We start from the raw sequence: 17236 nt of genomic DNA, 5'->3' as shown, positions 1-17236 counted from the left end.
AGCTTTGAGAGCTGGTTAAACAGTCTCTGCAAGTCTATTGTCTTTGCACCTGTGCAGGCAATGGGTAAGCGAAGTTGGATGTCTAGTGGGGAAGAGCGGGAGTAAACTAAACTAGAACACATAATCATGAACTAATGAGCTGCAGGTCATGCAGATGGACTGAAACCTACATCATCTCCCACTTTCCTGTTTAAAGATGCGATTGTCTTTCAGGAGAGAGGACTTAAACATGCACCTGCCAACGTGTGGTAGAAACTGAAGGAAGGTTCACTGGAGAACTGGCCTGGTTACAGCCTGGCTGCTGCTCTATACCAGTGAGGTGAAACAGTAGCTGAGCAAAAACCTGCGTGAATTGCAGCAGTGCCTGGACTCAGCCACAACCTAAGTGAGTTGCAGTGGTACCTACCAAGCATAAAAGCAGTACGTTGCTTGACCACTGCTTTTCAAATATCGTGCAAAATGTCTCCTGTGGCTACCCTCAAAGAAAGTCTACAATAAATGAATTTCTGGAAAATGTAGTTCAGTATGACAGATTGACCCATTACAAAGCCACCTGAGAAATCAAGTATTAAATGATAGAAGGAAAGACAGTATTCTCCCAATATTAATTAATTTATAATATTTTTAATAACTACTTATATATAAAAATTTTATTTAACAATGGAAATGAATATTTATTTTTTCTTATTAAGACATCTGTCTGTCTTAGTATTTCCAGGATGTTAATTACTTGGATGGATCTTGAAATCTCAAGAGATTAATTTGATTATGCTAATACAAAGAATCAATGCAATGCAAATCTGAAAACATAGGAAGTATGGTACAAATAGTGAAAAAGAATTTTCATTTTTCAGCAATATCTTCATCCTTCTCTACCATGATATGAACCATTGGAGATAATTTTCTGCTGTGATAACACTCATCTTCCCATGCAATCTATTTGTTAGTAAGTCACAGCTTGCAAACAAGATGTACTTTAAAGAGAGAGCCCTATCCTGCGGCATGTTATAATTAACTTAGGGATGCATCTTTATAACAGTCTGGTTCAAGTTAAGTTCCGTCAATACCAATATTGTTCTTAAACACTATTAAATAATCTACATGTTCTTGGTGGAATGGTTTTCTTTACTGAGAATAGTTTTGCTATGTTTCCCATACAGTTTCTTATTATTTTATATACAATTAGCCTAACACAACAGCTGTCTCTCACTCAAGAAGTCTTTCATTTCTTCCAGGTTTATCCCTGTTGTTTCTTATTAATCTCTTGGAAATTTACAAGATACTCCTATGCAGAGCTTATTCTATAATATTCAACATGAATATCAAGCATGCAAATTGTGATCACATACACTCTCTTGGGAGTATTATAGTAACCTGCTGATAGTTTAGATTCCAAGTTTGTTAATTTAGATTTTTCACAAAGATAAGCACATTTAAGAAAATATTTACAATTTTCCATATTCTCATTTGAAATCTGTTTATACTTGTACTACACACTATTACACCTTTTTATTATTTCTATTTCTCTAGCTTATCAGATATTTTAATCATCCTGAGAATTTAATCAACTAGAAAGGATTTACTTATTTCTGGCTATTCTCAAACTTATAATCTCTCTTTTCTTGCTTCTAATTTTATTCTTCATATTGCCAATAAATATAATTGTTTAAAAAGCTATTGATGTAATTTTCTTGGTTAAAATATTCTAAAATCTTCCAATTGTCAATAAACTAAACCTCAAATTCCTTATCATAGCATAAATTATTTTCACAGGTGTACCTAATGTTCTCTTTCAGCTTTGGCCTTTATCACAACAATCCAAGGCACAGGTACATTCTTTTGTGTCCTTACATATCTTTAAGCTACATGTTTACTGTACCATAAATTTCTGTCCAATGTCATTATGAAGAGTTGCCAGCTGTCTCTATTGTCCTCCTACAATTATTTGCAAACACTCATCACATTACATTTTTCCATCTTTGCCTTCTCTTTAGCATAAGTAGTTATCAGAAATTCTTAAAAACAAGAGAGTTAGGGAATTGTAAATTAAAACAACAATGAGAAGTCACTATACACCTATTAGAGTGGCTAAAATTAAGAACTCTGACAACATAAATTTATGGCAAGGACAAAGAACAATAGAAACTTTCCTTTATTGCTTGTGAGAATACAAAATGGCACAGCCACTTTGGGAGGCAATTTGGCAGTTTCTTACAAAACTAAATATATTCCTACCCAATGATCTGACAATTGAATTCATTGATATTTATCCAAATGATTTAATAACTCCATCCACACAAAAATGGACTGGTGCATTTCCTTCAATGCAAAAAAAAAAAAAAAATTATTGGGGGCTGGGTGCAGTGGCTCATGCCTGTAATCCCAGCACTTTGAAAGGCTGAGGCAGGTGAAATGCGTGAGCCCAAAAGTTCGAGACCAGCCTCACCAGGCTAAAAAATATATATTATTGTGGGATTTTTCTTAAATGGAGTGTCATTTCAGGTGTATGTTTCCTTCCTTCTCTCCTTACTTGCCTGTGTTAAATTCCTAATCTAGTGGAAACTTTTGAGTTGTAAGACTTTTATGACATTTCTGTTTTCCTGCCTAACATGGCAATTGGGTGCTTCTTGCACCTACAAAAGGGGTGGGAAATTTCTGCAAAAAATCAACAAAAATGCTTCATCTGTGGTCCCTAGAGTGTGTGAGACTTAAGGAATAGTAGTATCTGACTCGTGCCTAGAAAACTCTAAAGCTGGTTGGAGCTGCCAAAGAAGACTGGTGGGCTCCAGTAGACTCAGGGCCAAGATGGTTATAGAATATTTGTGGAAACAATAAAAGAGATCAGGATCAGTGTTTTCTTGAAAGAGAATATAACCAAGAAGACTTTCTGGGGAGAAGTGATCACAAAAAAAGAGAGAGAGAATAATTCATATTAAATCCAACAATTTATAAAGAGGATACTATGTTATGACCAAGTGAATCGATCCCAGCAATGCAACGATAGTTCAACATTTGAAAATGAATCAGTGTTACTCAGTATGAAAATCATGTAATCCTTTCGATGATGCTGGAAAAGCCTATGACAATATTTAGTATTTATTCATAATTTATTATGAACTTTTAAGTTCTCAGCAAACTACAAAGGAAGAGAAACTTGCTTAGTCTGATAAAGACATTTACTGAAAACCCATGCCAACAAAGTATTTAACGGTGATAGATTGAATACTTTCCCCCTAAAATCATTTACAATGGAAGGATGTCTACTTTCAACAGTTAGTGTTAAACAACAATTTAGTGTGAAATTGGAAGTTTCAACCAGTGTAATATGGTAGGAAGCCAAAATTAAAACTTACTTAATAAAAAGGAAGAAATAAAACAGACTCTCTTGTAGATGGCACGGATGTCAACACAGAAAATCTTAACCTACAGAAAGGGCACTAGAATTGATAAATTACAGTGATATCAAACGTCATATTTTTCAGAAGTTGTAACTTAGTTGGGTAAGTAATTTGACAAATACCATCTTTCTTCAAACTTTGGGAACATTTGGGAGTTAGATGTCTATTCTTCACAAATATTTGTCAACCAGAACAGATTATGTACCACATAGTCTGCACTTATATATACACAGTTCATATCTTAAACCTTTTCATTGAAGTTAAATCTCTCAGGATCATGTTTTAAACATATGTAAAACTTACAAATCAAACCCAAAGAAATGAAAACCCAAATCTAGTAAAAAGTATTTGTTTTTATTTTCCAGAATGCTTCATTTAAAAAAGTATGGTTTCATTAGTAGTACATTAATGAACTGAAAGAATGAAGTGACAAATTTTTGTCACAGATATTAATTTACATTTTACAAACATCCACCAAAACAATTAAAAATGAAATAAATATATTTACATTTTATATTTCTGGTCTTTTCATTGCATTTTAATATGTATAAAATATATAACATTTATAATATTTTATTTTCAAAAGCAAATTCAAATGTGCAAATAAGTGGCATTATGATTTTAAAGTATTCGGTAGTAAGAATAAACAATAAAGAACAATTTTAGAAGTATGAATAAAGCAATTTCATAAGGAGAAATTATGAGCACAGCAATATTAATAGTAGCAAAATCTTTGTTATTAGTATCCGAACATCTACACTTACCTTAAAAAGTTAAGCACAAGATCATCCTTGTGCTTTTAAAGCTTCTCCACACTGCTGATTTCTAGCAGTAATTCTAAATTATCGTTAGGATTATTAATTTTTCTCAGTAATAAATCAAGCTTTTCTTAAATCCAGCATTCAACATAGACAAAGTTCATGATCAAGCTTCAGCACTGTAAATGAGGGAAATGTTGATCTATAAACTAATGCACCCAAAGGAAAATTTCTCTCCTTGCATGGCTAATATGGACTTGACATTTATTTTCAAGTAATTGCTTTCTTTTTCTTGCTGAATGACAGCTTTATGAGCGAAGATTTCAAAATTATAAGTTGGTACATGCCTGAAATATGGGCAAGAAATAATTACCTGATTATCCTCCCGTTTTAAAAAAGCTGGATAAGTGTTCGGATATACATTACACTTACACTATCTATTAAACTATTTTTTAAATAAATACTTGTTGCATTTTAACAAATTATAAATGCCCTTTCTGTAATATACTTCGACTTAGATGAATTGTTATTCTTTATCAGGCAAAAGACATTATTATAGTAGTTAGCAGTTTTCAAATGACTTTGAACTTCATTCTCTGACCTAAATACCTACAATATTCCCCATTAAGCTTGTGTTATGTACACTGTAATGAACCCTTTAATGATAACACGTACACACTCACACACACACACAGACACACACCCAAACACACATACACGCTCACACATACCAAGGCACTGGAGGGGTTAACACATTAGCGTTTTGCTGTTAAAATGTGCTTAATGTACAAACTAGGATTTTATGAATAAATCTCTTACATGTAAACCTAAATTATATGAGAGATAGAAATTTTTAAGTGTTTTTGTTCATTTCAAAGCTTTCTCATTCAAGTAGTCCAAGTTATAACAAATGCCAATGACTAATCACCACATTGTAAAGAAAACATTAAATACTAATTGTTAAACTGATGAAAACGAGAATAGTATTTTGTTACTTTTTGGCTGTTGTACTAATCATGTTAAATAAAAATCACGGCTTATATTTTTTATCAATAGTATCAAAAATATTCATAATGGTATTGTCATAAGTTTTTAATCAAGCTACATTTTACAACGTAATTTAAAGTATATTAAATGTATGTACACAAAACATTCTTCTAATATAATTAATGGTCAGCATTTCATTATATTTATATATATATACACACGTATGCATATAAATACATATGTAGATGTGTGTGTATTCTCTGAGGAGATATATATTTATACATATCTCATTGTGCACCTTTTCCTTCATAACACACATGAGCATAGGCTAAATTTTCATAATGTCACAAAAAAGATAGCTAATAGTTAATAGGTTTTTTAAATTCTAAAATGGAACCTTTACAAAATTTCACAATTTTTAAATCATTCTATTACAGGTAGGTAAACTGTTGAAATGTTTTTATTTTGCTTATGGATAATTAGCCCATGTCATATTGCCTTCCAGATTGTGGACACATTCATGTAACCCCAATATGGGGCACACTGAGATTCAGCTCTGGTTGGAAGCAGAAGTTCCATAATGAACCGCTTGCCACAGCTGAAAATTCTAAGTTCGATGTATCCCACTGCTTTTTCTCCATAAGTTCAGAAGTGGCCTACTACTGAAGGCTGCTTTTGGTGGGTTTCAATTTTACAATGACTGTTGTATTTGATCAATATAGTGTGCAATAATTCTAAAGTTCTATCCTAATTACAAATGTGTACTTAGTTTTATGGTCAAAATACATTACACTGAAACTGTTTATTGTAATTTGCCACAGTTCTTTGGGTAAGGTATGTTAGATTCAGTTTAACATTTTCCCAGGGACAATTATAAACCCTCACTTTTTCTTTTCAATCTGAGGTATTTACAAATTAATCTGATGCAAAATAAATTAATGAATCACGAGTATAAAAACAACTTGATATTAATTTTTTAAATTAATAAATCTGTCCTTTATAGAAACCACTTTGTTTCCTTCTTGAGTGATTTTTAAAAACATATTTGAAAAAAAAAGAAAATTGAATCAATTTATTAGATACTTGGTTATCTCCACAAGGACACACATAATACTTGGTTTACCTGGGAGCATGTGTATCAATAAAAAAGTTTTTTTTTTCTTTTACATACACAGCTGACTTTTTAAAATATCTCAAAAAAGCTGTACTAAAGGACAGAGACTGTGTTCCATGTTATACAACTAGTTGAATAATACCTGGAATCTGAGTAAATTGCACACCTCTAAGGCTTTCAAATTTCCCAGCCTTTCACATTTACATTCTTAGGACAAAATACCTAAAATAACCTGCATAGTTGGCATTACTTAATCACTTTCCATGACAAGGGAGGTTAAAGAATTTTAACTTTTATCTTTAAATATCACCTTTGTTTCTCATAAAATAGTACTAAAATGAAAAAATGTCATTTAATTAACATCTGTAATAGCTTTGGGACTGTTTTCGAGGGACATTTTAGTTCATGATTAACTAGTAGACTTCGGATTACAAAGAATTGTTTCTCACACCATATTTGTTTACATTATTTTCTCTACAAAAGGTTTTGGGTTCACTGAAAATTTATGAAACTTTAATTTGATAATAAATCTTATTAGGTAAAACACAAATCTCTTTCAAACCAAGGAAGAAATGAGAGGTTCATGAAATTTTCCATCACTCATAATTAAATTAATACACTGTTGGCATATTTGATTGACTTTGGCAGCTAATAAGACATTTCAATAACAGTGATCCAAGGGAGAATAGTCCATTTCACATTGTATCTATCATGGAATCAATGTAATTATCCTTTGGAAGTTCTTCGGAATATTTACAATAAGATAAAAACAATTGGAGTGCCAGTGTCAAATCATGGGATGAGAACACAAGGGCAAATTTACATCAGCAAATTAAAGTGCATCCTTGTTTGATGAGATTTTTTTGCATGCTCCTTGCTGATTTATGGTTTTTAACTCTTTTATGTCCCTCATAATACAAGATAGGGCATTCGTTTTCCTATGACTCTGCCCAACATGTACTAGTCATACAAAATAATCTAAAATACAGAAGTAATCATTTAATAAGTATTTTTATTTATAGGTAGCTTACTATTTTTATATTATTTACATACTTCTTCAAATAATTTATTATTTTGTCTCCACTTTTGGTGAAAGCAATACACTTACTGGTACAAAGCAACTGAGTGAGAACAAGCTGTTCTGTTCATGTAGTATATTTCACAGATGTCATCCAGAATAGAAGTGTTTTTGAGGTTCCACATGACCTTCTTTTATTCTGCTGAAATTTTGATTTGCCTCCACTGTCGACTTGGTGATGTTATGGTTTCTCTAGGGTCTAAAATGATGAGTAAATGTGTCCTGCTTATACAGTCATGGGGTGTGTCAATGAAGAGTTCAGCATGTCAAGTTGTATACTTTGCTTTGCTCGTGGTAGCAGAGCTGGCAGCAGCAGAAGCAGTAGCTTGATTGCCTAAAAATAGAGGGTCCAGACAAGCTACCTTGGCAGCAAAGAAGGAATGAATGCAGTGAAGAACAGCAAATAAATTAGAAAATTCCAACTCCTGAAAGGGAAAGAGAAACAGGTCAGATAACACAAAAATTAATGTCTTTAAAAATTTATATAATAGCTAGATTTTTTTTCAATTTCAATACACTTATCTAGAATCTATGATATGTAACATGTGGGAACTAATTTCAAATGTAGACATTTTTGGTCAACGTGTAAACATCATAAGTATTGAAAATTTATTTCAATACATGGTGGATAAGAGGTAGGAGGACTAATCACTCTTATCGTCTATGAATGTTGTTTTAGCACTGATAAATATATTTTGCCAAAATTTTACTCTTGATAATGTACAATTAAAGATAAACTTGGAAGTACTTTTAAAAGTATTTTTATCTCTCTGTGCACACATCAGATGATAAATATGGATTAGGACAATTTAAAACTATTCTTGAGTATTCTCTAGAATGAGTTAATATTTGCCATAAGAAACTGAATAAGAAATGCTAGAAGTAAGGGGATATGAACTCTTATAACCAGAGGAGCCAAATGGTTCACTTTCAAAAAATAATTCCTGCATTAATTTTAACTGTGGCTGGCTGTTTAATGGTTTATGTGGCATATTTACTAAAAAAAAAATAAACTAGAGCTCACTAATTCATTTTGGATTTTTAGAAATAGGTTTCTCATTTAAATACCAAAGGAAATTTGTAACCCATTTATTACCAGTGGCAACCAAACTATATATATTGCAGTGAAAACAGAAAAAGTTATTTCAAACCATAATTATGTCAAAATAACTATAAAATCTTAAAGCTATGCTCAGAATACATTTAGAAAGATGATGTTGCTAGTATTATTATTAAAGACCATCAATAATCACATAAACATGTTTTAATTTCAAGATGATTGAAAGACTAATACATTTATGTGCTTAATGAAATCAATACGATGAACTTATCACAAGGAGGATAATTAGAGGGTAATAAAGCATATGAAATTTCTGACAAACTCATTGCTATTTTATTATATATTTCACTACATATATGTAATACAGAATTTAGAATTATAATTGATATGTACACGACTGTGTTTACAACTTACATGTGGCAGTGGAAAATATTACAAAATATTCAATACTTTATGACACATTGTATTATCTGTTGTGTACCAGACAGCTATTTAAATAAAATAATTCATCCAAGGAGTATTTTCTCAGGTCATGCAGTAGGAGTACGATACCCCATAATATATATTCAGGTGTCTCTATAATATAGAAGAAATAGCTATGCTTTCTCAGTAGCTCCCTTGAAACCTTCAATATTTGATAGTTTCCTTTGTGAAATAGCAACTTGTCCTAGAGAATAGAAGAGGTTATTCATTTAACTATTCTAATTCCCTTAGATATTTCCACCAAAAATGTTTTTAGTAACTCCATCATAATGATCTTAGAAGCTTTATTTATAATAATCTGCTTCAGTGGCACTAGTCATATGTTATTTGTAAATAAGCAAGTTTCTCTTTGCCTTAACTCACCATAGAAATCCTCCATTCACCCCATCATGCTTGGTGTAGCCAGTTTATTTCCCAAACACATTTTAAATACTTTCTCTATCTTCCCAAATTAAATCCACCTAATGTGAAAGGTTTGGAAATTTTGGGAAAATGTAAAATGTTCTTGCATGTTATTAAAAAATAAAACAACAACAACAAAAATAAGCAATTCATTCTTGGTAAGGAGGAGAATATAGTTGAGTGTTACAATTGGGTGAAAATAGTATGGCAAATAACTTTTTCTCAAAGGTAATTCTGCCATCTCTTTACTAAAATAGAGGTTATATTTTGGTTACCAAAAATAAACAACCCTTAAATATCTAAGTATCCAGGCATCTTTAGAAAAATAAAAATTTTCAATTATTCCCACCTTGTCAATTATTTATCAATAATTTGATATAGATTGACACTTTAAACTTTTTATACCCATTTTGAAGGAATGGTAGACAGGAAATAATAGCAGGTGATTAGAAGAGAAAGCAGGAGACCAAGATGGATCCAAGTTTGACTCTTCATTACAACGCCCACACATCTTTCCTCTGCCTCAGTGATCAGCCTTGGCAACCATTTCCACTCCTAGGGTGTCAACGATTCCTTTTATGTAAACTCACACTGCTCATTTACTAATTTCTTATGTGAGTACTAGACCTGCATTCTTACCACCTATCAAACATCCACTGATGATGAACATCTATCTATCCATCCACCGACAGCTTCCACCAAGTCACAGACTTACAAGTTTCCCTTGTAAAAAAAGTCTTATGATCATCATGATCCCTCAGATATCACTAAATATAAGCTATCTTCAAAAATGTAAAGAGTCAGCCATTCAATAAAATACCAAATGCTTCCTATGCATCTACTCTTTTTTGTTGTTGTTAAAAGATAGCAGTGAATAAAACAGACAAAAACAAACAAAGGAACAAAACGGTCCTGATGGGAGTTACATTCCAGTGACAGGAGGCAAAATGTGACTAAGGGCAGAAATAAATTAAGGACAATATGTCAGAATATGACAGTTACCATCAAGAAATAAAGCGGAGGAGACAGCAAAGACTACTCAAAGGGCCGTGGGAAGGAAAATTCATGTTGCCATGTATATGGAACTTGAAAGGGAAGATGGAGTGAGCCATTTCCATGTTTGTGGGGAAATATTCCAGACACAAGAATTATACTTTTAAAGGCCCAGAGATAGGGACATTCCAGGAGAGTCAGAAGAAAAGCAAGGGTTATTTTGTCTGGAATGGAATGAATTAAGAAGTACTTGGCAGACAATGAGATCAAAGAAAACACTTTGCATGCTGCATGAGCCTTTATGAGTTTTACTACGAGCGACATGGGAAACCATGGGAAATTTTTGAGCAGAGGAGTGACAGGCATTGACAAAAGTCAGAAAATGATGATTCTGGTTAGACTATTGAGAATGAGCTTTATGAGAATTGGATTGAAAGAAGGAGAAGTTACAAAGTTTTCTATATGGAAAGGGGTTGAATTTGAAAGTAGATTTCAATAACTGGAAAAAAAGTGTGGCTCTGCAAATGGAGAAATTATGGGAAAATCAGGTTTGGAAGTAAAGATCAAGATTTTGGTTTTGGGCATGTTACATCTGAACGCATATTAGACATATAGGTGATAAGTGGAGAACTGCATATATTAGTGTGGATTTAAGGGAAAAATTAGAGTTCAGAATAGAAGTTCAGCTTCTGTCAGCACATAGATGGTAGGTAAAGCACTGTGGTCTGGATGAGAAGATCAAGGTGTGCAGGATAGGTAGAGAAAATGACTGGGCACTCATCCCTGAGACTCCACAGTATAAAAATGTAAGAAAGATGGGGAAGAACCAGCAAAGAAGAAATAGCTGTAGTTGCCAAGAAAGTGAGTGCAAAATCCGGGAGTCTTGTAAAATGACAGCTGGAAATTGATCACTGAATTTAGCAACACAGAGGCCATTTTAATCCTTTACAAGAGTCGTTTTATGGAGAAGTGGAAACAAAAACTTCATAAGAATGGCTTCATGAGAGCTTGCATGTGAAGGTATTAGAGTTACTACAGGCAAGTCTACTACAAGCAGCTTCTCTTTGGAAAAGAAATCCTTCTTTTCCTTTTTAAAGGGGGCATAGGAATATATCAATAGGAAATCAAAAATGTTTTCCCAAGGTTTATGAAATTAGTATATATTTGTAGAATTGCTGGCATGAAATGGTTGAGATATCAAATCTGAGTTCAGTTGTAGAAACTGTATTCTTGAGCAGGGTGAGATCTGGTGCAAAAATGGAGAGGCTGGACATGGATGGAAACCTGGACAATTGATCTGAGGCCGCAGGAGATGAGGCACAGTATATGGGTACAACTCAAGGAAGGTGGGTAGATTTGGTGGTGTGTAGCTTTGCTTCATTCTGTGTTTTAAGTGGGATACAAAGCAAAGTCATAGGCTGATAGGATAAAGCAGGAAGTGTTGAGAATTTGGACAAACTACTAACTTATAGATATCATTTTAGGCATAAAATCTGGAATTTATCTTCCTCATTCTGCTTGCTCCTTAAAAGCTTTTAACCCATTTATGCCTGAGACTGCAGTTTTTTGAATTTTTGCAATCAGACCTTGGTGATGACCTTGAGAAGTAGAATATAAACAACTCCCACACGCTTAGTGTTCCAATAATGGCATAAGTGGGTCAATAACTCTTGAGTCCTCTGAACAAAATTGAGAGCCAACTAAGTCATCATCTACATTTGCATACCTGTTTCCCACAGTAACATGGCCATGCAACATTCAATAGATCATTAAACCATAACTCAAGTGAGTCTCCTAGAATGTGAGGACAAAAAAATATTGAAATTGCTGGAGAAAATTACATTCTGTAAATCACTTGCTTAATAGCATTATTATGTTTCCATTATGGCTCTTGATTTCAAGATAGGCTTCTCTTTCATTTCTCCTGTGATTGTCATCTCTTCTTCCAGGCCAGATTTAACTCTAATATTGTTAATGGCCTTGCAGTCATTAGAGAAAAACAAATACCTCCATCATTATTCATAGGTTTATTTCTTGTTAATGCCATTATGGTCAGATTTACTTATGTCATTATTGTGTAAGTGAATATGTTCCCTGGCTTGACATCCCCTTTATGTGTCATTCACCTTTTTTCTGCATCAGCCTTAGGGAGATATAGTTCACATACTATAGTACTCACCTGTTTAAAGCATGCAAGTAAACGGATTTTAGAATATTCACAGATGTACAACTATCATCATCAAATTTTAGACCATTTTTATCACTCCAAAAATATATCCTATACCCAGTACAAGTCACTCCTCATTTCCTCTCTCTTCAGAGCCTGATAAGCATTATTTTTTTGTCTTTCTATGGGTTTGCTTTTTGTGGACATTTCATATAAATAGTGTCATACACATAAGATATTTTGTGATTATCTACATTCACTTAATACACTATTTTCAAGGTGCACCTATGTTGTGGCATAGATAGTACTTCTTTTCTCTTTATTGATGAATATTTCCTGATGTGGACATATCTCTTCCTGCCCTTTCATCACCTGTTGAACATTTTGGTTGTTCCTACTTTTGATTTTTTGTGAATAATGCTGCAGTGAACATCTGTGTAGAGTTTCTTTTTTGTGTGTTTGGGAATATCTTCTAATTGCTCTTGAATATATCTAGAAGTGGAATTGCTGGGTCATATGACAACTTCAGCTTGCACTTTTTCAGAAAATGTTGAACTTTTGTTTAAATGAGTTACCACATTTTACATTCTCACTAGCAAAATCTGAGTGCTCCAATTTCTCTACATCCTCACTAATCATTATTATTGTCTAGTTTCTTTTTAAAAAAAAATATTATAACCATCCTATAGAGTGGGAAGCTGTATTTTACTGTGGTTTTGATTTGCATTTTGATGACTAATGATTTGAGCATCATTTCTTGTGCTTATTGACAATTTGAATATCTTCTCTGGAGAAATGTCAATTTGAATCCTTTGTCAATTTTTATTTGGGGTATTTATGTTTCTTTTCTTTTTTTTTCTCTGAAAACCCTTTATATATTTGCATAAAGTCTCCTTAACAGATAAATGATTTGAAAATGTTTCTGCCAATCTGCAAGTTGTATTTCACCTTTTTTATAGTATTACTCAGCACAAGTGCTTTAAATTTTGAAAAAGTTCAATTTGTGTAGTTTTTTCCCCTTTGATTCTTGTGCTTTTGGTGTGGAGACTAAGCACAATTGTCAAACCCAACGTTACAAAAATTTAATCCCATGTTTTCTTCAAATAGGTTTACAGTTTTAGCTCTTAGATATATTTGATGATTCATTTTTAAGTAATTTTTTTATGGTATGAGGAAAGGACTCAACTTAATTTTTTGGATTCAATAACCAGTTTTCCCAGCACTATTTGTTGAAAAACCTGTTCCTTTCCACATTCTGCTGTGTTGAAAAGCATGGTAAAAGACAGTTAACAATAAATAAGGTTCATTTCTAGACTCTCAATTGTATTCCAGTGTTCTATATGTCCATTCTTATGACAATACCACAAAGTCATGGTGACCATAGCTTTGTAGTGTTTTGAAATATGGAACTGGGGGTTCTCTCCAACTTATTTGCCAAGATTATTTTGGCTATACTGGATTTCATATACATTCAGGATCAACTTGTCCATTTCTGAAAAAAAGGTAGTTGGCATTTTGATGGAGATTTCTTAAATCTGCATATTACTTTCGGAGTATTGTCATATTAAAAATATTAAGTTTTCTAATTTATGCACATGGGATGTAGCTCCCCTTATTTAAATCTTCTTGAATTTCTTTCCATGTTTTGTAGTTTTCAGTACACAATATTTGCACTTCTTTTGTTAAATGTATTCCTTAGAAATTTTTGATGCTGTTATAAATGAATTATTTTTCTTAATTTTACCTACTCTAATCCATTGCTAACATATAAAAATACAGCTGATTTTTGTGCATTGGGATTGTATGCTGCAACCTTGCAGAAGTCATTTACTAGTTAGTACCAATAGTTTTCTTAGTGAATTCATGAACATTTTCTATATTTAAGTTTGTATCATCTATCCTTGGCTAGAAATTCCAACACAAGGTTGATGAAAGTGGGGAGAGCATACATCCTTTTCTTATTCTTAATTGTAGGGGGAACACATACATTCCTTCAATACTTAGTTTTCTTCAGTATACTTATTATGAAATGGTATTTATTTTTTCTTATTTTTGAATCTATTACAATGATTATGTATTTTTGTCCTTATTCAATTAATACGGTGTATTGCTCTGATTGATTTTAAGATATATATCTACCATACATTCCAGGGATATATACCAAGTGATAATGGTGTATAATAACTTTTGCATGTTGCTGGATTTGGTTTGCAAGCTTTCTGTTAAAGATTGTTTCACCTACCCCCATTAGGGATACTGGTCTATGGCTTTCTTTTCATCTGATGGTTTTGGTTTTGCTATGAAGCTAATTCAGATCTCAAATAAGTAGAGGAGTGTTTCCCCTTTTTCTATATTTTGAAAAGATTGTGAAAGATTGGTAATAATTGTTTTTTCATTGTTTAATGGAGTTCATCAGACAAACCTCTTGATTTGGGGCTTTTTCTTGTGGGAAGTGTTTTGAAAATACCATTTCAATATCTTTCCTTCTTTTAGGTATATTCCAATTATTTATTTCTCTTTGAGTCAGTTTCATTAGTTGGTGTTGTTCTCAGAGTTTACACACTTCATTAAATTATGTAAATGTTTAGCAATTATTTATAGTTACGCTTTTCTTTTTAATCTCTAAAATATACCTTCTTTTATTTCTGATTTTAAAAAATTTGAATCTTCTCTCTCTCACTGTTTGGTTATCTAGTTAAAGTTTTGTCACTCTTGTTAACCTTTTTAAAAAACTAAATTTGAGGTTTTCTAATTTTCTCAATTGTTTATGTATTCTTTTTTTATTTATTTCTGGTCTAAATTTATAATTGTCCTCGTTCCTGCTTGCTTTGTGTTTATTTTGCTCTTTCTCTAATTTCTTATTGAGAAAAATTAGGTATTTAAGATTTTTTTATTACTTAATATAGTATTTGAAGTTAAAATTTTTCTCTAAACAAACTATAGCTGCATAGCATAAGTTTTAGCATGATGAGATTTCATTGTTATTTATCTCCCAATAATTTATAATTTCACCGTGATTTTTTTGACCCATTGGTTATTTAGTAATTTGCTTTTAATATCCTCATATTTGCATATATTTCAATTGTTCTTTTGTTATTCATTTCTAATTTTATTCCATTGTGTTCATAGAACAGAATTTGTATTATTTTAACTACTTTAAATGTAGTGAGGCTTGATTTATAACCTGACATACAAGTGATCTTAGATATTAGTGTATTGTAGTTAGATCTTAGATATTAGCATATTGTAGTTAAAAATGTATATTCTTCTGTAATTGGGTGGAGAGTCTAAACAGGTCAGCATGTCTGGTTGCCTATCATGCTGACCAAGTCAATATCATTGTTACTCTTCTGCCTAATTGCTCTACCCATTAGTTACAGTGGGGTACTGATGTCTACAACAAATTGGTGGTACTTTCCATTTTCTCTTCGATTTCGCCTCATTTGTTCCATACATTTTGGAGCTCTGTTATCATCAAATATGCTTATAATTGTTATATCTCCTTGGAAAATTGATTCATTTTTCATTAAAAAATGCCCTTTTTAGTATCTTGAAACAATTTTTGACTTAAAGCCTTTTTTGTAAAATTACTATAGTTATTCGGGTTCTTTTTTCATTATTGTATACAAGATATACATATTTGTATCCTTTTATTTGCAACCTACATGTGTGTTTAGCTGTAAAGCTTGGATAATTCTACTTCTCTAGGAAGATGGAGTAGACATATCTGTCCCTTTTACTCCCACTAAGTAGGACTGAATTATTTGCATATTATATGTAAAACAAACATAAGGAAATTTTAAAGGTAAATGTTAATGAGATAACTCCACCCACCCTACTCAGGGCGGGATCAGTGAAAGCCTACTGGCGAACTGGATCTCCTACTCTTTTACAGTAGTTATGAAGAGCCCACTGTTTAACTTCCAGTGGAGGTAAAGTAGTAAACCTGAAATTCTACCCCTATCTGGCAAGAACAACATGGCGTTCTCCCTTACTTTGATAAAGCTATATCAATGGCAGTTAGATAAAACATAATGTTTACGTAAGATTTGGAATATCATAACTAAATTTAAAAAATGTCTAATTCCAATAGAAGATCACTCATCATACCAAGAACCAGTGAAAACTCAAACTGAAGTTCCGGAGCCAAGATGGCCGAATAGGAACAGCTCCAGTCTACAGCTCCCAGCGTGCGTGATGAAGAAGACGGGTGATTTCTGCATTTCCATCTGAAGTACCGGGTTCATCTCACTAGGGAGTGATAGACAGTGGGTGCAGGACACTGGGTGCAGTGCACCGTGCGTGAGCCGAAGCAGGGCGAGGCATTGCCTCACTCAGGAAGCACAACGGGTCAGGGAGTTCCCTTTCCTAGTCAAAGAAAGGGGTGACAGATGGCACCTGGAAAATCGGGTCACTCCCACCCGAATACTGTGCTCTTCCCACGGGCTTAAAAAATGGCACACCAGGAGATTATATCCCGCACATGGCTCGGAGGGTCCCACGCCCATGGAGTCTTGCTGATTGCTAGCACAGCAGTCTGAGATCAAACTGCAAGGCGGCAGCGAGGCTGGGGGAGGGGCGCCTGCCATTGCCCAGGCTTGCTTAGGTAAACAAAGCAGCCAGGCAGCTCGAACTGGGTGGAGCCCACAACAGCTCAAGGAGGCCTGCCTGCCTCTATAGGCTCCACCTCTGGGGGCAGGGCACAGACAAACAAAAAGACAGCAGTAACCTAAATGTCCCTGTCTGACAGCTTTGAAGAGAGCAGTGGTTCTCCAAGCAGGCAGCTGGAGATCTGA

General features: G+C 33.3%; 1 protein-coding gene across 8 annotated transcripts in view; it reads right to left on the bottom strand.

Annotated features, from left to right (window-relative positions):
- Positions 1 to 2926: 2926 nt before the first annotated feature.
- SNTG1 (syntrophin gamma 1) overlaps positions 2927 to 17236 on the bottom strand; it is an 869847-nt gene continuing 855537 nt past the window's right edge. For all 8 annotated transcript variants that reach the window (XM_063817091.1, XM_009455347.5, XM_009455346.5 and 5 more), the window contains one exon: positions 2927 to 7760. In XM_063817091.1, coding sequence (XP_063673161.1) covers positions 7602 to 7760 — 159 coding nt within the window. In that variant the 3' untranslated portion in view covers positions 2927 to 7601. The remainder of the gene's footprint in view (positions 7761 to 17236) is intronic.

Source organism: Pan troglodytes, chromosome 7 (genome assembly GCF_028858775.2).
Source record: "Pan troglodytes isolate AG18354 chromosome 7, NHGRI_mPanTro3-v2.0_pri, whole genome shotgun sequence".
Lineage (NCBI taxonomy): Eukaryota > Metazoa > Chordata > Mammalia > Primates > Hominidae > Pan > Pan troglodytes.
This window is presented reverse-complemented; position numbering and strand designations above follow the sequence as displayed.